The 22,830-nt window shown below is 38.3% G+C and overlaps 1 protein-coding gene across 10 annotated transcripts in view; it reads left to right on the top strand.

The window, feature by feature from the left end:
- NCKAP5 (NCK associated protein 5) overlaps positions 1–22,830 on the top strand; it is a 964,712-nt gene that overhangs the window by 335,109 nt on the left and 606,773 nt on the right. For 8 of the 10 annotated variants that reach the window (XM_082689272.1, XM_082689269.1, XM_082689270.1 and 5 more), the window contains one exon: positions 7,675–7,748. The exons of the other annotated variants lie outside the window; for them this stretch is intronic. In XM_082689272.1, the coding sequence (XP_082545398.1) occupies positions 7,675–7,748 (74 nt within the window). The remainder of the gene's footprint in view (positions 1–7,674; positions 7,749–22,830) is intronic. 10 annotated transcript variants of the gene reach the window in all.

The raw sequence follows: 22,830 nt of genomic DNA, 5'->3' as shown, positions 1-22,830 counted from the left end.
CCTTCCAATCTCTGGCCCAGAGGAGCCGAGAGCTCGGGGCCCCACTCCTCAGTGCGCCCTCGGAGAAAAGCGCTCAGTCACTCCTGTCTTCCTGGTCTCTGGCCACACTCTGAGCTCACCTGGCCTGTGATCTAGCACACAGCCCCTGTCTCTGTCTCTGGCACACAGCCCGGCCTGGAGTCTCCAAACCCAGCAGATCCTGCCGCTCTGCCCTTGAAGGTTGGTTTCCCCCGATCTGCCACTTGTGGGAGCCCTGCTCAAAGAGCAGTGGTCCGACTGTGCCACAGATCATAGTTTAAGATCACCCTGAGCTGAGATCTCACTCCTTGGCTCCATCTCTGTAGCTGGTTTCTCCGCTCTGATACCTGTGAGCTCTGCTACACTCAGACACCCTCGATCCTTCTGTGACCCTGTGGGAATTGAGACCACACTTTCCCCGTGAGGACTCCAACCCTGCTTAGCCTCTGGAGTGATGTCCCTCAGTGGAGATGACTACTACAAGTTCTGATTTTGTGCTCCGTTACTCTGCTCCTTGCCAGGAGATGGCCCCTCCCCACACAGTCTATCTTCCCATGGCTTCGGATTCACTTCTCCACCTGCCCTACATTTCAGAAAGTGGTCAATATTCTGTTTCTAGATTTGCTGCTTTTCTTCTCTTCAATCTATGTTGGACTTGTAGGTGTCTGGAATGGTTTGATAACTATCTAACTGAACTCCTAAAACCTGCTGTCATCTCAGTCTGCTACTCCTCAACCATCTTGTCTCCTCTGGATGAGCCCTTTTGATGCACATATTCAAGTCTCTTTTTTTCCTCTGTTCTGAAATATTTCTTTAATTATCTCTTCGATCATTATTTCCATTCCAAATCTTGTGAAATACTCAAGAGCCATAATTGTCAGACAAACCTACATTTTCTGAACCAATATCAGTTGTGTCTCTCTTTTCATCTTTATCTTTTCTTCATTAACTTAGATTACATTTGTCTTCTGCAGGACTGTGTTTGTACTTTTATTGTCAGTTCCCCCTAGGTATGTAAGGTGTTGTAGTTTTTTTTTCCCCATAAAGAAAATGAGTAGAATAGAATGTTTACCAAGTTAATTACTTTGAATGAAGTCCTTGTGGTGAGTGGCATGGGAAGTACATGCTGGGCAGAGCAATACTTGGGAAAGTGACAGTCTTCATGGGTAAGCTGTGTTGCACATGGTGAACATTGGCATCAAGGATAACGAAGAGATGTGTGTATGTTTTTCTCTAGTCACAGCAGTTTCAGTCCTCACTAAGTGAATCCTACTAAAGAAGGGGCAGAAAAGTTAGTGAGTATTTAAGTACCCAGTCTGAATTGTTTCTAGATGAGAGACTTGAGAAGTAGACTTCATTTGTGTCACTAATTCCATACTAATAAAGCAATGAGAGACTTGAGAAGTAGACTTCATTTGTGTGACTAGTTCCATACTAATAAAGCAAAATCAATTGCTTGCATTTTGCTAAGGTACCAGTCCATGGTGGGGAGAGTCACATAATAAAAAGTATAGTGGGGATCAACAGGTTGCAATTTTGCTTTTGCAGTGTATATTTCCTTGAAATTCTTAGCTCACCCAAGTACCTTTTTATTAAATTGTGTTACTTCAGCTTGTCCTGTTTTATAAAAATTAATTGGGCTATCATGGTGGCTGGTGGCTCAGTTGTCAGTCTCTTGGTTTTGGCTCCAATCACAATTTCAGGGTCATGAGATTGAGCCCCAGGTAGGCTCCAAGCTCAGTGGGGAATCTGCTTAAGATTTTCTCCTGCTCTGTGGCACTTGGGTGGCTCAGTCCTTAAGTGTCTGCCTTCTGCTCAGGTCCTGGTCCCAGGATCCTGGGATTGAGCCCTGCATCAATCTCCCTGCTCAGTGGGAAACCTTCTTCTTCGTCTCCCACTTACCCTGCTTCTGTTCCCTCTCTCACTGTCCCTCTCTGTAGAATAGATAAATCTTTAACAACCAAAACAAAGATTCTCTCCCTCTGCCCCTCCCCCTACTATTGCTTATGCATGCACTTTCTCTCTCTCTAAAATAAATAACATCTTTAAAAAAGTTAAATTGGCTATCTTTTCATCTCATCCCCCATTTTTTTTTAACCCCCGTACAGCTTTCTGCACATGTTTCAGAGGGTCCGTGCCTTTATGGAAACTATTGAGCATGTTAAGGTTTTTCTATAATGCTTTCATGTTTTTCTTAATCATTTTCAAGAGTGACACCCCATCTTCTGACTGAGGGTGATGTTCTCTATTTTTTGTCCTTTCATTCTTTGCTATGGGTTTTTTATTGTATGTTTTCAATGTGCTTATTCTGAAGTGATCCATCCAGATCTGGTTTAGCCAACAGAGAGCATACATTCTACTTCCTGTCCATCTGCATTTATTTATTTACTTTTAAAGATTTAGTTAATTAACTTATTCGAGAGAGACAGAGAGGGAGAGCTAAGGTGGGGAGGAGCAAAGGGAGAAGGAGAAGCAGGGTCCCCATGGAGCAGGGAGACCAATGTGGAGCTCAGTCCTGAGCTGAAAGGAGATGCTTAATCAACTGAGCCACGTAGGTGCTCCCCAATCTGCATTTATAAAAAATTTTGTCTAAGCTCTCCCAAATATCCAGTGTCTTTCAGGCAGTTTGGAGAACTATGTTCTAGTAAGGTGAGATCTTGCCATGCCCTTTCTTTGTGTCTGTGCCTTTGATACTTTGGAATACTGGAGACCCTATTATAACATCCTGTTTGTGCTTTATCCCCAAGCTCTTGCTGTAGGTGTAGTAGCTACAATGTTGCAGTTGATATGACTGTAGCTCACTGTGAACCCCTGCAGCTCCACTGCCCTCACCACCTATTGTTTCCTTGGAGTTAATCTCCAGCTGGTTGGATAATAGTGGTTCCCAGTGGCATGATCTGATTTTATTCTTATAAAATGAGCAACTATTTTTTTCCAATTCAGGGAATAGAAACAATAAATGTGTGACGATGTTGCTTAAATTCTTTAAGCCAGAGTAAAAATTAATTCATTAAACAGAAAGTATATGTAAGCATCATACTTTTTTATTCCTCAATTCATTTCAGTTAACCGTGTGTGTGCAGGTGTGTGTATGTGTGTGTGTGTGTGTGTGTGTGTGTGGTTGGGGAGAGATGAGTGTGGAGTATAAGTGTTACCAAAAAATAGTCAAGTAAAACATATTGGATGTTAGAAGGGAGAATGCTATGGAGAAAACTAAAGCTCAAAAGAGGGAAAATTCATAATCCTAGTTTCTTTCCCCTTATTACATGGGTTAAGACCTCATAGTTATCACTATAATTAGTTTTATGGAAAAATGGGCAGAACTATTTTGTTTATTTAATTTTAATAGTACATTTTATTACTGTTACCACTATTGTTATTTTGGTTAAGTGTTCTAGGCAAAAGGAATAGCATATACATAGAGAGTGGGGATGAAAAGTTTAGCAGGATGGTCACACAGAGTGGTTCTGGACTGCATTCATGGCAGGATTCAAATCCTGGCTCTGCCTTTTCCTTGCAATATGACACTGGAAGTCTGTTACCTCACTTTCAATATGCAGGTAATACTAGTATCTACCTTATGGGGTTATTGAGATTAGATTAGAAAATATTATGAAAGTGCTTATTAGCCCAATGCCTAACACAATGAAGTTTTGTGTAAGTGTTAGTTAAGATGAAAATAATAGGCCAGGAGGCCTTTACATGAGTTGACTTTTTTTTCCCCCTCAATAACTCCGGACTCCTGAATAAGATTTGACTTCTTCATTTCACCTTACAACAACACACTCTGGTATTCATGCAGGTAATGGTTTCCTGGCTTGACCCAGGGATATCCTACCCAGATACTATGGAGCACTCCCACCTAGCTTATCTCAGTATCATGTAGCAGTTAGTGGGACTCTTGATATTATTCATGTATATATATATATTTTTTTTTATTTTAAATTTTCATTTTTTATTTCATTAAAAAATTCATTTTAAATTTAATTTTAAAAATTTTAAATTTAAATTTTAATGTGAGTATAATTAATGTACAGTGTTATATTAGTTTCAGGTATACAATATAGTAATTCAACAATTCTATACATTACTTAGTGCTCATCATGGTAAGTGTACTCTTAATCCCCTTCACCTATTTCACCCACCCCTACCCACCTTCCCTCTGGTAACCAACAGTGTGTTCTCTATACTTAAAAGAGTTTCCTGATTTGTCTCTCTTTTTCTTTTTTCATTTGTTTCTTAAATTTCACATATGAATGAAATTATATGGCATTTCTATTTCTATCACTGACATATTTTGCTTAGCATTGTACCATTTAGATCCATACATGTTGTTGCAAATAGCAAGAGTTCATTTCTTCTTTATGGCTGAGTAGTATTCCATTGCATATATCTGCCACCTCTTCTTTATCCATTCATTTATCCGTGGACATTTGGGCTACTTCCATAACTTGGCTATTATCAATAATGCTGCTATAAACATAGGGGTGCATATATCTTTTCAAAATAGTGTTTTCATAGTCTTTGCATAAATACCCAGTAGTGTGATTACTGGATTATAAGATAATTCTATTTTGAATTTTTTGAAGAACCTCCATATAGTTCTCCACAGTGGCTGCACAGTTTGCATGCATTCTCACCAATAGCGCAAGTGAGTTCTTTTTTCCACATCCTCGCCAACATATGTTTCTTGTGTTGTGTTTTTTTTTTTTAGCCATTCTGACTGGTGTGAGGTGATATCCCATTGTGGTTTTGATTTGCATTTCCCTGAGGATGAGTGACATTGGCATCCTTTCATGTGTCTGTTGGCCATCTGGATGTGGGTGAAGTTACAGAAGCTGCCAGTATTGTTACTTGAAATAGCTTATAAATCCTAATTCAGTGACACCTATATTTAATGGTTGAAAATCTGTTTTCTTACTATTCATCTCTAACTTCCTATTCTAATATTCAGCAACTGTAATCTTAGAAGCATGTGTTTAAAATCCTGATATTGGGTAAGATGAGAAAAAAATGGATCTCACCTTCACATTGTGAAGTAATTTGCCTGTGAGAAGAGGTGAGTGACATGATGACAAAGTCTGTGCTTAGTGGACACTGTAATACATGCTTACTTAAACTATTAAATTCTTATAACACCTCTGTGAACTGACTATTAATACTCTCTCTGAAGATGAGGAAATAAGTCTTAGAGAGACTAAACAATTTTACCCAAGGACAGAGGGAGTAAGCACCGAAACCAGGATTTGAACCTAAATCTTGATCCAAAGACCTTATCTGCAGTCCTCACACTTTTCAGCTTCATCCTCTGCCTTGAGCTGAGAAAAGTCAACAAAATAACAAATCCATTGGTTTTAGTCCAAACAGTTTTCCAGAGCTTGTTCATGATTTGGCCCTGCTTAGCTCACCAGTTGTATTCTAGACGCCACACTCCAGTCACTCTGGGCCTAGCCTCACTAGCTTCCTTTCTGTTCCTCAAGTACCGCATATTGGAGTCTTTGCAGAAGCTCTTTCCTTTCCCTCATCCCTCTTTTCTCTATATGCTTACCCCCTTTTTCTTTTCCAGGTCTTAGCTTAATATCATTTGCCCAGGGTCTCCATCCAACCACCTTCTGTAAGGATCGTGACCCTTCCTCATTTAGATTCTCTCGTCCCTCCTGTTTCCTTCATAGCATATCAGCACTCAGGGGTCCATGTGTTCATTTGTTACATCTTTGTCTGCAGACTGTAAGCTCTTTGAGAGCAGGAACTTTTGCCCTCTTGGTTATTACTCTGTGAAGGAAATTTAGAATAGCATTTGGAGTATAATACATTTTGAAAAGCAATTAAATAAAGAATAGATGAGTGACTTTGAGATTTATGCATTTGTTTCTAATTGGAAACAGTGTTTAAAAATGTTGATGGATGTATTTGAAAAGTAATGTCTTTGCTAACTTTGAGGGTTCTTAATCTTCTTTAAATTGTGATCAGGATACTCAGTACCATACATACAAACTATTATAATTTTCTGCATTAACAGATTTCTGCTTTCATTTTGATATGACTAATGGTCTTTTTTATATAATTAACTTAAAGAAGAATATTATTTAATAAGAATAAAACTCTTCAGCTAATTATCTGCAACAACCTTATACCATTAGAGAACAGCAGTTTTAGCTAGGTAAAGATATGGTGTGCTGTTTAGCCTAATTGAAATATTATAGAAAGTAAAAAAAAAAAAAAAAATGTAAATGGGTTGATCCAGGTCTAGAAACTCAGGAAAGGACTTTTTCCAAAGTATCAACTCAATTCTTACTGTGTGTTTTCCACGATCCCCCATTATAAGGGATATACACTTTTAGGAGCAAGCGATTATATACAGCACTCAATGAAAACAAATCTATTTCAGAATGAATCAGTATTAATCAAATTTCCTGGTTTATCTCAAATCCATAAGAAACAAAACGATAACTTTCATGGGCACCTTTAACACTGAAACCATTGTACCCTAGTCCATCTAAGGCAGATGTACTAGAGACACAGGACTGTGGGCTAGATGTTCAAATAGAAAGTAGAAGAAGCATCGGGTTCAGGAGGAAATCAATCATGAAAAATTTTACACATTGTATTTTGCTCCATAATCAGCAACTGAAGCTGTTGCATATGAACCTCATTTGCAGAAATCACTAATTTTAAAAAATTGTATTTAATAACCTATGGACTTCTATAACTCTATGTTACAAGGTATTCCTTATGTTTCAGAAATGTTTCTTAAAAATGTTTGATTGGCAAAAATTTACACATTTAAAAAAATATACCTTGCTTTCATAGCTTCCTAGAAGCCAGGTTCTTTTTCTATAAGACAAAAACAAAAACAAAAACAAAAACCCAAACCAAACCAAACAAAAAAACCCACAAACCCACAAAACAAAGTAGACTATGTTTTTATATAAGGAAATACAGGAAAATGGACACATTTCATCCATGTAAACAATGTGCCCAGTGAATATATCAAGCATTTTATATAATTCAAAAGTAGCATTTTTACTAGTAAGCAAATATCCTAAGATCACTGTAATCAAGACCTGTCTTGCCTATTTTATTTTTATTTTCTAAGGTCAGCAGCAACACTGGCTTGTTCGCTTTCTTGCTTATTTATTTATCAATTTACCCCTCTATTTATTTATTTATTTTGAGAGAGAGAGCTCACAAGCATGAGGCGGGCTGGGCAGAGGCAGAGAGAGAGAATCCTCAAGGAGACTCCCTGCTGAGCACAGAGCCCTCCGTGGGGCTTGATCGCAGGATCCTGAGATCATGACCTGAGCCAAAATCAAGACTCAGCCACTTATGACTGAGCCATCCAGGAGCCCTTGGCTTGCTTATTTTTATATGGTCGAATATACTGACCACAGTGTAGATAACTAGGAAATGTAGCTTTCTTCTGTGAATCAGAGGGTTTTCATGCTGACTCTATAGAACTTCCGGTTCTCTGTTTATAGAATGATCCAAGGACATCTCCAAGGAACTCTGCGTATTCGTTACAGATACCCTGATTCCTAGAACTGAGAGGGACCAGGGATTATCTTGTCAAAAATCTTTCCTGTAAAGATAGGTAGTCTGAATTCTGGCGACGATTGTAATGAGGCTTTATTTGTCTTTGTGTGTCTGCATATGCAGGAATACATGGACTCCAATAAATACATTGAGCATCTTCTAACTCAGCTCGAGGAACAACACAGAAATCTATGGAGGTGAGTGAAATGCATGCCTAGAACTCAGAGCAGCCTTGATTATCTTCTGTGTTGATCACCGAGGCAGGGAGGGGAGTCGGCATACTTTCTCTTCTTGCCCTTAGTGTCAAAACACCTTTGGAAGCAAGTCACCAGAGGCACCTTAGGAACTTGTATTCCTTTAATCAAAGTAAAGCAACAGTGCCAGGAGTTGTCCTTGAGTCAAGGGCCTGCTCAGAGCCAGGAGGATGGTGGAAATCATGACACTTTGTCAAGGTCAAGAAATTAATTTGTCCAAAGCCACATAACTTTCATTGTGGAAACTAGAATCCAATTCTCTGACCCTTGCCTGCTTAAAGATTAAGACTTTTATGTAATTGAAAAGTTGAATACAGCTGCTTAAAATGTCTGCTTCTCTTCATATGAACGGAGAGTATTTTAAGAACGCTGTTCTATAGGCCTCTCGTGTTTCATTTTTCGTTCTGTGTGGTGAGTTCTGATGCTCGGTGAAGAAAGGTATGGGAGAACATTGGTGCAGGTAAACTGGATAAAGAGGTTAATATCATAAAAGGTGTATTCTCAAGTGTCTCGTTCCCTCAGGCCTCTCGGGAATTGAGGCTGATTGAAAGGATTGCGTTGTTATTTTCTAGATTGTTAGGGCCCTGGAGCTCATGCTCTGCGTCCATGCTCCAATGGGATCTGCTATTCCTTTTCCTAAATTACTATAGCTCCTGTTATTTGGAACAACTATGCTAGGGTTTAATTACATGATGGCTCACATTGTACCAGAATTGTTTAATGTAATTAGCTTTGTCTCCCCAGGGTCAGTAAGCCCCTGAAGGCCATGATTTCTTAATTCTTGGCAGCATGGAGGAGAGTACTCTCCATGTACCCAGACAGGGTGGGTAAAGCTTTGCTCACCCTGTGGCTTTCTTGCCAACCTTATCCAAATGTATCACCATCAGTCTCTGTACCGGGCTAGGCTGCCCCTTTTTCAGGCATCTTTTTTTTTTTTTTTTTTTAAGATTTTATTTATTTGACAGAGAGAGAGAGAGATCACAAGTAGGCAGAGAGAGAGAGAGGGAAGTAGAGAGCCCAACGTGGGGCTCGATCCCAGGACCCTGGGATGATGACCAGAGCTGAAGGCAGAGGCTTTAATCCACTGAGCCATCCAGGGCGCCCCTTCAAGCATCTTATAACAAATCCTAATAACCCTGAAATCTGTCCTCTCTGAAGGATTGTAGTTCTTAGTCTTAGTGCCTAATAATTTCATTTGTTTTGTCCTTTGTATTAGTTTCCCTGCTAAAGAACAGATCTGTGCCTATAGTAGTAGACTATTTCTCTGTATGGAAAAAGTAGGGTATAACAAAAGTAAATAATTTTTAAGTCTGCTTCCTGCTAGCAGACATACAAGTTAATTTTATATACCTCTGTCTGATACTGTTAGATGTGTTTTTGAGAGCTATAAATAGTGTTGGTAAAGTTTTCTTTTGTAAACCAGTGTATTTTATTAACGAAGACAGCTACAATTTATTTATAGTTATGTATCTTTCAGGTTATATTTTGCATAGATCTCCTCCAAGGTGCAAAATGTTATTTAAATGAATTATATAATTTACTTCCAACTCTTTATATAGAATATTTGGTTTTCCAAATATTATCTTTTGAAAGAAAAAGTATACACAAAAAATGATGAATACCATCTGGTGAAAGAAATTAGACTTTAATTTGGTCAGTAAGCATGTCTTATATACATCCTTGGGGAGGAGTAGAGTTCCATGGGTCTTTGAACCCAAAAAACCTGCATGGAAAAGAATGTTTTCCTTCTTTGATAAGGTAGCTAATAAAAACCTTTTGGTCTTCTTGGACTGGATTAAATGAAAATATAATTTCAGGCATAGGCTTAACCTAACATAAAGTAAGAGCTCAGAGCTTTGTGTGCTATCACTTCTATTTTCCTTCAGAAATAGAATTATTGCTGCTGAAGAAGCAAAGGCTTATACATAGTGGCAGAGGATCTAATAAAAAATCTTCATTTGAATAACAATAAAGGGCAATAATGACATTTGAATAGTCAGAAAAACTATCCGGGAGAAGACGGAAATGGGTCTTATTGAAAAGAAAATGAAAATCAATAGTAGCAAATTTATACACTATTTATTGAATCATGAAATTATCCCTGATTATATTTTATAAACAGATCTTGGCTGACTTGAAGTAGTAGACTTTTTGATGGTTAGTACAATGTCATAACTGCAATTCTAGCCAAATTACTTTTGGGTGAAAGCTATGCCAGTGAGCCTACAGTGAGCAGTGTGGGGAAATTCTTACTGGTTATGATTAAATTTTTAAAGTACTTTCTTGAATTAGGGACAATCTATGATGTGTAGAGGCTTATAGGAATAGCATGTCATGTACTCAAGCACAATTGGATTGTCTGAAGTTAAATAAACGTTCCCATAAGACAGTATAAACTTTTTTTCTGATTTGTATTATGCCTTTGATTTGTAGTTGCTACAATTTTCATGGAGTGGGCTATTATCATTGCTACTAGGCTTAACTGATCGTCTTTCATTTATATTTCAACCTACATATAACTTAGATAAATCCTGAATACTTAGATTTCTAAAAATAATTTTATTCAGCATTAATTTATGGCTACCATGTTTGAGGATTGATCAAATGCATGATAGACACATGGCATACTATTGCTACTTGCTTAATAATGAAAGACTGGGACCAATGAAGATTTGTTATAAGATTAGATACAAAAAATAAGTCTTTCCTTTTTTTCATGGAGGTGGCTACTACTCTTTAATAGGTTGTAGTTGTATCTTATAACATAAACATCTGCAGTGACACAAATACATTGTCCTAATTATACTCTTAGAATAACTGGTTATTTTGGTGCCTTGTTTAGTATTCTACTGAAATAGACCTATAATCTTTCTCTGGTTTTCAAATTGCAAAGGAATTTGAAGCTCAAATATAGCTATCTAGCAATGAGCAGTCATTTAGCTCAAAAAAGACTTTTTGACACCAACAGAAAACTCTCATGTGAATTCATCTGAATAGGTAGAGTCAGAATCTTTAAAACCTAGTGTAGTAGGACTTGAGCACAAGTCTGGGTGGGTCTTCTTTGCTCAGTATCTCCATGTCTGATGAAAAAGAAACATTCCCAGTAACAACTAGTTTACAGGTAGTTGTTGAAATGGGAGGCTAAATTTCTGTATGTTCATATGTTTTAATGTGTGTAGTTAAGAATAGGAGAAAAAGGTTTATACCTAATGCTTTTTATATCATCTGCTACCATTTCTGATTTGGCTAAATATATCTGACTGACAAGAGAGATTGTAAAAAAAACAGCTACTGAAAAAATCTTTCTTCTAACCTTTGATAGAAATTTTTATCCATTCACTGCTTTGGATTAAGAGTTTAGAACAAACACAAACAGTTGGAAGATACACACTGAATTCATGAATATTTATGGTGGTAATGACTCTTCCGTATCACATGTGAAATTAAGTGTGAAAAATGGAAGTGGCATAATACTATAGAAATGGAAAGAAGACTGTGAATTTTGGAGCCTTGGGCTCTTGGCCTGGCCTCCCCAAACTGGCCACAGGGATATCATCTCTGGAATGAGTTTCCTTTTCTGTAAAAAGAAGCTATCAGTAAAGCTAGTATTTAAGTTTCCTGAACACTGGGATTATTTGAAACCCATGATGGTTAAGATAAAACATTTCTATAACATGTACAAATACATGTTTAATCTCATTTTGCTCTAATTATGCATCTGGATCATTTTGTAGTATTTGATGCATGTATCATAGAAAGCTTCCAAGAACATAAGTAGAAACCACTAAAATAGCAAAGATACTTAGCAGCTGGCTAATAACTCAACCAGACAATATCCACGTGTTCATTTCAGATTTTCATGGCTTGAATTGGAGACAGTGTTATTGATAGGCTGTACATAAAGAATAAGGTCTACATGGCCAAAATTAAATGACAAGATCTACTGAATACATAGTGCCAACTACTGGCCCACAAATCCCAGATCAGAGTTCCATTTGAAAAGGCTAGGGATTTCAGTCAAGGCACTATTGACATTTGGGGCCAGACCATTCTTTACCTTGGGGGATGGGAATAAGGTTGTCTTGTGCATTTTAGGTTGTTTATCATTATCTTACCCACCACATTCCAGTACCAAACCCTCTGTTGGGACAACCAAAAATGTCTCCAGACATTTTCCGCATGTTTCCCAGAAGTCAGAATCCTCTTTCCTCTCTGCTGAAGACAGTAATCTAAATGATCCATGAGCATTTTCTTAAGCACATTCCAAGAAAAATGAATACCCTGGGTAGCTGTTACAGATTTTTTTTTTTTTCCCAAATCAGTTACCCTGTGGTCAAATTTGAGATATTCTAGGAAAACCCAACTTTTAAAATGTTTGAATTCTAGAACTTCACGGAGTCATTTAAATGGCTAACATGTGCTATGAATATCAAATATGGGATATAAAATAAAACTTTGATTTCTTTTTTTTTTTTAAAGATTTTATTTATTTATTTGACAGAGAGAGAGATCACAAGTAGGCAGAGAGGCAGGCAGAGAGAGAGGAGGAAGCAGGCTCCCTGCTGAGCAGAGAGCCCGATGTGGGACTCAATCCCAGGACCCTGAGATCATGACCCGTGCCGAAGGCAGCGGCTTAACCCACTGAGCCACCCAGGCGCCCTAAAACTTTCACTTCTTAAAAAAAAATCCCATCTTTCTTGCAGCATCTAGTCTGATTAAAGTTCCAAAGAGTGCATTTTGAGAAATAGTGATCTCTCCAGTTCAATAATGGAATATACAAAAACGTGGTTGTAACTATGTCTTCTCTCTTCCTTTACCTCACTGGTACTAGGGTGGGTTCTATAATTAAAGATCAGCCAGTAGTTAGGAATCCAGGTTTTAGTAAAAGGGGAATGTAAACATAGGAAAAGACAATTTCTAGTTCAGCGCCATTTTCCTGAGTGGCAGTCTAAACCTCAGTAACAAATTCCAAGTATCTGAACAACTATTGATTACAAGCTATGTTGGCCCGAGTAAAGCATTTAACGTCTTCTTCCTCAAGGGGAAAAGTGATGGTTTCCTACAACCTCAAAGGGAATAAGATGCCTAATTAAAAACCACGGATAGGTCCTTGTTGATATAAGAGCCCCTAAGGCCTACCCCTTACAACAGTAAAGTATTAATTTTAGTGTATCCAAACTTCAAGAAGCCAGTGTTGAATTATAATTGACATACAATGTTACTAGTCTCAGGTATACAACATAGTGTTTCAACAAATCTGTACATTGCAAAAGGCTCACCACCATAAGGATAGTTACCACTGGTCACCACACATTATTACAATGTTAATGACTATAATCCCTATGCTGTATTTATATACCCTGATTTAGATAGTTTATAAATGAACTTTGTACCTCTTGATCCCTTTAACCTTTTCACCCAACTCCCATCCCTTCTGACAGTCACCATCTTGTTCTCTGCAGGAGGCTGTTTCCAGACTCTTTCGTTTGCTTCATTTTTTAGATTCTACACAGAAGTAAAATTATATGGTATTCATTTTCCTCTGACTTCTCAGTTAGCATACTGCCCTCTAGGTTCACCCATGTTTGGAACAAATGGCAAGATTTCATTATTTTTCTGTGGCTAAATAATATTTCATAGTGTATCTGTGTATGTGTATGTGTGTGTATGTGTCTGTGTAAAATCATATATTATTTATCAATGGACACTTAGGGAAGCTTTCATATTTACTGTTATAAATAATGCTGCAATAAACATAGGGGTGCATATATCTTTTTAAGTTAGCATTTTTGTTTTCCTTGGGTAAATGAAATTCCAGTACCCAATAGTAGAATTACTGGATCATATGGTATTTCTATTTTTAATTGTTTTGAGGAACCTCTATACTGTTTGTACCAGTTTATATTCCTACCAACAGTTTACAAGGGTTTCCATTTCCCCACATTTTCACCAAAATTTGTTATTTCCTTTTGGTTTTAGCTGTTCTGACAGGCATAAGGTGATATCTCATTATGGTTTTGATTTGCATTTCCTTGATGATGAGTGATGCAGAGCATTTTCTCATGTGTCTGTTGGCCATCTATATGTCTTCTTTGGAAAAATTTCCATTTAGATTCTCTGCCTATGTTTAATCAAATTATTTGGTTTTTTTTTTTTGATGTTGAATTGTGTAAGTATTTTTAAAGTATATTTTGGATATTAACCCAGTATCTTATATATCATTTGCAAATATCTTCTATTCAGTGGGTCATTCTTTGTTTTGTGGATGGTTCCTTTGTGGTACAACAGCTTTGTACTTTGGTCAACTCCCAGTAGTTGATTTTTCTTTTGTTCCCCTTGCAGGAAGAGGCATAATCATAAAAATGTTGCTAAGAATGGTGTCTAAGAGACTACTGCCTATGTTTTCTTAGGAGAGTTTTATGACTTCAGGTCTCAGATTTAGGTCCTCAAAGCATTTTGAGTTTATTTTTGTGTATGGTGTAAGAAAGTGGTTCACTTTCATTCTTTTGCCTGTAGCTGTCCAGTTTTTCCAACATCATTTATTGAAGAGATTGTATACTCTTGCCATCTTTGTCATAGATTAATTGACCATAAATACATGGGTTTACTTCTGAGATCTCTATCCACTTCCATTGATCCATCTGTCTGCTTTCTGCCAGTACCATATTTTTTTGATTACTACAACTCTATAGTGTATCTTGAAATCTGAGAGTGGGCTACTTCCAGCTTTGTCATTTCTGAAGATTGCTTTGGCGATTCGGGGTATTTTTGTGCTTCCAAAATTCTTTAAAATAGACTTTTGCATTCTGGCTTATCTGTGATTCTTGTTCTAAGGAAAGAGGTAAGGGGAAAAATGGACAAAAATATTTTATTTCCATGATTCAAAATGCTGCTTATCTAAGAGTGAACAATGAAATGAAATGATCCACCTTGCAAATATTCATGTTTTCCATAATTTCAATATATTTACACATTTTGGCAGCAGATGGGGGGGCATGGGCAGAAGTAATTGCCACGACTGCCTAAAATTCATCTCAGTTCTAATCTCGGTTTCAATAAAATGTGAGTGATATTAAAACTGCTTACGGAGAGGCTGGATGTCCTTACTCTGTCTATCCCTGGGAAAAGAAAAGTCGTTTCTTTGTGCGTTATCTAGAAATCTTCTTAGAGTTGTAAAATAGAATTAAGAAGCAGAAGCACATATGCCCTGAGAAAAGTCAAGCCCAGGGCTCCTGAAGACTTACCCTCTATGTATCTCGGATTTTCGAATCAAATTATCCAGCCATCTTAAGAATTAGCACATCTCTACCCTCATGGGGTTAATTTATGTAGACTAAGGAGATGCCAAGTATTAAACAGGTTGCTTTTGCTGTAATCATAGACTTCCACTGGGAGATCTTAATTGGCTACAAGTAAGACTGCTCTGCATGAATTCTTAATGGTGGACACCAAATAAAATAAGAACTGTGATTTGTTTTCTAAATCCCTTCAGGAGAAAAAGAGGCTATCTCTGGGGAATAGAATGTGTAGCAAACAGAGAGAGCTCAGTGCTCTGTAATAGCAATAAACACTCTGAAAGCAAACCTCATACTAATGCCAACTCAATAAGAGCACATGGTCTCCCAGCTCTGCACCTCTGTCTCACTCTGCCGGGGTCAAAGGAGATGGGGGCTAGCACGCTTTACATCATCTTCCCCTCCTCTCAACCCTTGGGCTGGATTTCTAAATCATAGCTGGATTCTAGGGCAAGTGTAAGCACAAGGGCCACCCTGGAAACCCATCAATGTCACTTCTCAATTACCCACCAGGGGTTGTTTGAGAGATGCAGACAGTCTCAAAACCCCTGCCGAGATAAGAGTGTTGCCTCTAAGTCATGCCCTCTGCCCAGCATAAGGGAGAATAAATCAGAGCCCTGGAAACTGGGTATTGCCACATGCTTCAACAGTTAGGTCATCCCTGGACCGTGTGCAGGGGGGCTGGTGGGCTGATCCGTATTCCAGAAGATGCTTACTGTAGCCTGATGCTGCTGCTTTAGAGGAACAAGGAAGCATTTAGGTGTCTTAGAGCTCTGAATCCCTGGGTGGAGTGGCATGCTTGTCTTTAAGGTAACTTTTGTTCAGTAGCAGGAAGGTCTAACTGAACTAAGCCCAGAAATTTTATCTGGATTGACAGAACTGGAAGATCTCTCGGGTTTGTAATCAACCTTGTACCTGAGGATTCATCCATATGATAGTTTATTCAGGGGACGTATGCATTCTGCATGTCTAACTACTTAGGGAGATGCCTGCTATTTGAACTCAGGTCTTCTGGGGCGAGGAGGCATCAACAATGCCAGAGTAAAACTCTACATTCATTGTATATACGTGATCTCCCCTTTAAAATCAAATTCATCCACCCTTTAAATTAAAGGATGATGCTAACCCAAGGGTATATTTAGGTCCTGACCTAATAAGTACTTTAAATAGGCTCTCTAAAACCTTATGGGTCTCATTCCTTTCTCTTCACTCCAAATAGTGTTTGAAAAAAAAAAATTCACTTATATTTGTAAAAATCCTTCTGTGGGACTAGTTGGAGGAATCTATAAAACAAGTTTTAGGAGACTGTACTTCAGAAATCCAGATGACTCTTGAGGAGGGGCAGATCTGAAGGCCTGAGGGCAAAGGAAGAATCAGTTTCTGAATCGATGTGATTTGAACTGCCTCTAAGACTTTTGAGTATAACTGCATGTAAGATGATGAGAAATTCAGCTCGGGAGCTTTTTATAGTTAATACAGCACAGCATAGATGAAGGCATTAGATCAACCTACAAAGATATACAATTGCCCCCTAAGATAACTGGGGATGCATCCCTACTTTAAAGATGGATTTATTATTGCTGCCGTGGGAAGCTTGAGTTGAATCATGTTGTACAAGCAGGTCCCTGGATGCCTTGAAAATAATTATACTTCTCGCTTAAACAGGCTTATGTCCTTCAAGAAAATCCCCCCAAATATTTTACTGTCAATCAGATTTGGGGGTCATCCAGAGATATTTACCCCTATTTAATCTGAAAACATTGGGCTTCAAACACATTTGCTGTTTTTAGGTCCATGCTTATCTTAATAGGATGGCCAGGAAACTAATATGATTTATTTATCTGAAATTAAAATAAAGAGCCTCAAGCGAGAGACATTCTGTAGCTTTATTTAGAGTAATAAAGATCCCAAATATTCCCTACTAAGTTGAAAGTAGAAAAACTCCAGCAGGCAACAATATAAATGACCCATTCAATACAAACACATCTGTCGAGGCTGAAGTATACCCACAGTAAGAAATAAAGTGCCTTTTTCTGCAGAAGGAAGGTTGAAATGCGTAATTTACCCTGACCTTCTATTTAATTTTAGTTTTAATGGAAAAAAATCACTAACTTGTTAGAGTTTGAGCATACTTGTGTTTTTGTATGTTTATTTTTTAAGAAATTGATTATTAGGATATAAACTCTATGTATTTCTATATGGGCAACTCTGGAGTTGAAATGGGTGATTTTTTTTTCTTTTTCTTTTTCATTTGCTTACCGCCTCCCCCATTCTTTTTGGCCTTCCGTATTTATTTTTTTAAATATTTATTTATTTGAGGGAAACAGAGAGAGAGTGAGAGAGAGAGAGAGAGAAGAGTGCAGAAGGTGAAGACAGAGGGAGAGAGAGAATCTCTAGCAGATTCCATGCTCAGCACGGAGCCCTATGCAGGGCTCTATCTTAGGACTCTGCAATCATGACCTGAGCTGAAATCGAGAGCTGACCTCTTAACCAACTGAGCCACCCAGGTGCCCCTTGACCTTCTGTATTTAGAGGCCTGGCAGCAAGCAGGAAGTTCTAGTACCCCATCTCTACCTTCCAATTCTGAGGAAAAGAGGCTGTCTGTGCCTCTTTGAAAAGAGGAAATACAAACTGTAATTTTTTTTTTCCTCTTAGAGGTTGGAACTATAGCACATTGAATACTTTTGAATTACAAATTAGACCTCATACATAAACCAACAAAGAGCTGAGGATGGAAATGTACCCTGGAATCAAAGAATTAGGAATAGGTTGAAATTGTTAAGTAGTTGGTAGAAGCATACTCTTGGTATCTCAGGGCAGAGAGAACATCTAAGATGAAAGCATCTGTCACAGGGTTGGTCAAGGTTGGCCACCTCTTGCTGGTTTCATGGCCCAGGAGCCCTCTGGAGATTGCTTTTCGGGAACCTGACTGATTTGATGCTCTAGCGTTCACTCTTTACTAAATGCTCACTGATTAAGTATTGTACATTTACTCTCTGTGGAGATAATCCTAGATTTTCACTGGCTGTCACCATGTGCCTGAGAAAGAAAGACCATTTCAGCTCTCAATTCTCCATTACTTCATTAACCCAGTTTTACTAGAAGGGTGATCCCTCACTTAGACCCTAGGGATGCTCTGGTTTTTATTCCCTCCAAGTCCAATTAAGAAAGACAATGCTTCAGTAGAATATTCTAGACATGGAACAGCCTGAATGACCACTGTACTGGTTCCACTCAGGTAGTACTCATTCACACATGCTTATTGTCTCACTTTCTCGTGAGGGCCAATCATATTCCTAGGGTCTGTGACCTGTAGAACCAGGTCTTCTCCTTCCTCCTGTCTCTCATAGCACTTAACTTAAGACTTAACACGTCAAACATGAAGCTTCATTTACATCAAAACCAAAGGGACCGTTGGAGGTGTTGTAGTCAGCTCTGTAACTTAGCGACTTAGCCCATTATCGACAGTCACATTGCTTTTCTAGCCATGGAAGGGATTAGTGATGATTTAAGAAGAGAAATTACTAAGGGCTTATGTGTTCATTAGGGATGAGCTCAGCTCTGTTTCTAAGTCCAGGTAAGAAAAAAAGTCAAGAAGTCTACTAAAATGTCATCTGGATCTATGATGTACAAAGGTTAAAGCGGGCACACATTTTAAAGACAGATACTCTTGGAAAGTTAAAGAAGGGGACACAGTAGATGGGAATGCATTGTTAGTGATAGATATTGGGAAGGGTGCTTGCTTCACTAGACATTTATTGTATGCTTCTTTCAAGATTCAATCATACTGTAAGAAGTTTTAAGTTATGTTATGTCTGTGTGATGGGTGCACAGCCTGGGAAGGGCTCTAAATTGGTATTTCTGCCCCCAATTTTACTCCCTTTAGCTACCAACCGCATCTTGAGCTGCAGATGACCTTATCAATAGAAGCAATGGAAGAATGTCGTGTCATTTTGAAAAAAGAATTAAGAGACCAGGATGGGTTAAAAAAAAAAATCCATGATAAAAATCAATACCTGAAATAACAAGCATTTATTTCTTTTCCACCTTGTGTAAAATGAGTTATAGAAAAATGTTTAGACTCATTGAGTCACTTTTAGAAACAGAATCAGAACTTGATCTGCAAGGCTAGAAATGGGGTGTTTGCAGAGAAGGTTGTTAAGCATTTCATTCGGATAGACAGACCCTTTCAAGTCAGAGTGGAGTTCAGCATAAGTAAGAGTGACATAGGCTGCCTGACCAAGGGTGAATTTGCAAAGGATTCACGGCAGGGAGAATGGTGGGGGGAAATAAGGGAAGGTACCAAAAGAGAACAACCGACAACTAAAAGGAAATTACCATTTTCTTAGCTAAATGCTTTGGATAATGTAATTAAAAATAAAGGGCATGCTCTGTTCCAAAATATGACTGAGGCCTACTCTTGCTGGGGCTGGCATTTGGGGACTCAGCAGTACAATCAGGGTCTCTGTTCAGATGGTTTGCTGACTGTGCTGTACTATTAGCACATTCCTGGTTCGTTGCTTGCAGTGTGCTGTTTAGGTCTTGATGCTGCCCCTTGCTGTGTGGTCCTGGGACGGTCATTTAGGCATTTGGGGCCCGGGTTTCCCATTGGTATGACAAAGGGGAAAATAAGTGATTTCGGTGGGCCTTTCTTAAAAATCCAAAATCTGTATTTCTTACCCATTACCCTGGCCAACTGAAAGGCTAGGAGATGAGGTTGGGAGAGAAGCGAAGATGCATAGAATTGCTGATGGCAAAGTGACCGTTTTTCTTCCTGAAAGCAGGCGGCAAATGATTTTTATGGACCTTCTTTTCTTTCAGCTCTAATTCTTGGGCTGCGTTTTGGCATAGAAGCTTCCAAAGGTAATAAAACAGCATGCTGGCAGACCCAGGGCACCAGAGCAGGGTCAGAGTCTGTGACCACTTTCAAAAGGTTTTTCAGGAAATTGTCCTGTTGAATAATGTTTGAGTTTCCACAGAGGCTATGAGCACAGCATGGTATTAAAAAAAGTCAATTGCGCAATATTAAAATTTAAAAAAAAAGCAACTCTGGGGTTATGGTCCCTATTAAGAGAAATTGAGTTGTCTTATGATGTCTCTTCAGTATTCCCTGGAGATTCATAGACTCACTGGCTCACTGAAAGCCAGAATGTGTATTTACCTGGATTTATTCATTTGTACTGTCTAATTGATTTTTCCTGTATCTTTGCTTTGGAAATGAAGATATAAATGGGGCCAGTTACAGAAAGCCACTCTAAAAGAGAAATTCTTTGGATCAGATACACAATTTAGGACGTCAGCCTTTGGGACCATTTGTTACCAAGATGATGTAATTTAAAATGTACCCAAAGTCACATCTATCCAAAACTATTTCTCCCATTGGACTGCTGAGAATTCTCATGCTTGAAATAAAGGAAATTGGGTATCCAGAAAATCACCCCTGAAATCTGTACTTGCTACCTGATGAGCATCCAAACATTACTCTCCTGGTTCTTCATAGAATCTCACCAAGGGTTCGATTGCCATATTAGATACCTGTGGAAATCAGAGTCCTGGAAGTTTTTTAGTGAAGTCAGGCATATTTATTTCCTTACTATTTTCTATTGAGTTGTAATTGACCTACAACCTTATATTAGTTTCAAGTGTGAAACAGAGTGATTTGATACTTTTATACATTATGACGTGATCATTAAAGTAGGTCTACTTATTATCTGTCACCATACAAAGTTATTACTGACTTTATTCCTCAAGCTGAACATTACTTTCCATGACTTATTTCGTAACTGAAAGTTTGTACCACCTGTTCCCTTCCACCAACTTCATCTTTACCTTGAAGCCTTCGCCCTTCTGGTGAACACCAGTTTGTTTTCTGTATTTGTGAGTGTGAGTGTGAGTGTGTTTTCTGTTTTGGCTTATTCATTTGTTTTGTTTTGTTTCATTTTCAGATTCTATGGTAAGTGAGATTATATGGTATAGGGCTTTTTCCATCTGACTTATTTCACTTAGCGTAATGCTCTTCAGGTCCAGCCATGTTGTCACCAGTGGCAAGGCCTCATTCTTTTTTGTGGTTAAGTAATATTCCATAGTGAATATATATGAATATATAGCTAATGTATCCATTCATCCATCAGTAGACCCTTAGGTTGCCTCCGTATCTTGGCTATTGTAACTTCAGTGAACATAGGGATAAATAAATCTTTTCAAGCCAATGTTTTCATTTTCTTCAGATAGATACCCAGAAGTTGAATGGGAAGGACAAAGTGCTATTGGAAATGGTATGGTATAAATCTAAATACTTCTAAATCTAGCCACACATGTCCCTACCGACCCTGGCCTCCTTTTTACTGATCATTCCTGTTACACACACTCTCCCTTGTTGTTCATGTCTCCATTTCAGACAAGTTGCACCCATCCTTCAAAGTACAGCTTAGGTCTTCTTCACCTATAACTCCTCATGTGGATTCCTTAGGCTGCCTGGGCTCCATTTTTTTTCTAACTGCCCCCCCCCACCCCTTAACTTGGGACTATACCACCCATGTACACATAATGATTTACATCTTATAAAAACTCCAGAGTTATTCCATGTGCAAATATTTCCAGCACCTGGCTTTCCACTTCTGTTATTTATTAAATGGCGAATAGCTTAGGTTGAACATAGTAAGTATTCAGCTAACACATACTAACGGATTCTCTTGAACAGAGCAATTAGAATTCCTGTGTGGTATTCTTGCTGCACTGTATCAAGAATATTTATTTCAGATGTCATTTGAGAACCTTACCAACCAGTGAATGTCCAGAAGACCAGTGACTAGAATGGTATGTTGTGAAAAATAAATTAATCTTGGTGGAAGGCATTAGCGATGCTGACAAACAGAAAACTAAGAGGTAGACCTATAATTGTTTGAAAACTCCAGTGAGTTGTCTTATGAAGAAAGGATTCACCACATCCTGAGATAATCATGAGAACAGAACTGGTTACCTAGCTGTTGAAGTGAGAATCTGAGAATTGGCAACTCAGCACTAGAAGGGAATGTTCTGACACTTTGAGCCTCTAATGGGGAAGAGGATGATCTTGAGATGGTGAGCTTTGTACCACAGCAGGCGTCAAAGGAGATGCTGGGGGACCATCCTTTTGATGTTATACAGAGTAGATTCTTCTGCACTGGACAGAAGGAGGCCAGCCACCCCTTCATGCCTGTAACTCATCGTCTGTCCCTCATGTTCTACTTCTAAAGAATATTGCCTCTTCTGTGTACAATCCCTTTTAAAAAGCTGAAGACCCATTTCCATGTTTGGCCTCAGTGTTCACTTTTCCAAAAGAAAGTGATGTAGGTTCTTCCTTGGCTCCTCGTACAACTCACTTTTCAGACCCCAATTAATCATGGCCACCTGCTGGACTTATTCTAGGTTGTCAATTTTCCTCTTAACATGTGGGACTTTAATATTAACATAACATATTTTATTATGACCAGATTACAAGTCTAGTTTCAGTCATCCTTTGAGAGAGGGTTGTTATTCTAACTTTATGATTCCCCCCGCTCCGTGGTACTAATTGTTAATAACCTTTAGGCAAAATACCTAAAATTCCAGTATTGCATCATGCATATCCAATTACTCTCTTGCCGACTCAAAGAATATAAATCATTATTTCAAGAAAGGGAAAAGAGTGTTTTAAATTTAGAAAATCCATTCTCTTTTCCTTCACTGTTCCTTTATTCCCTGATTCTTTT

Source organism: Mustela nivalis (assembly GCF_964662115.1).
Source record: "Mustela nivalis genome assembly, chromosome: 11".
NCBI classification, from domain to species: Eukaryota; Metazoa; Chordata; class Mammalia; order Carnivora; family Mustelidae; genus Mustela; species Mustela nivalis.
The sequence above is the reverse complement of the archived record's forward strand: the minus strand, read 5'-3'. Positions and strand labels throughout refer to the sequence as shown.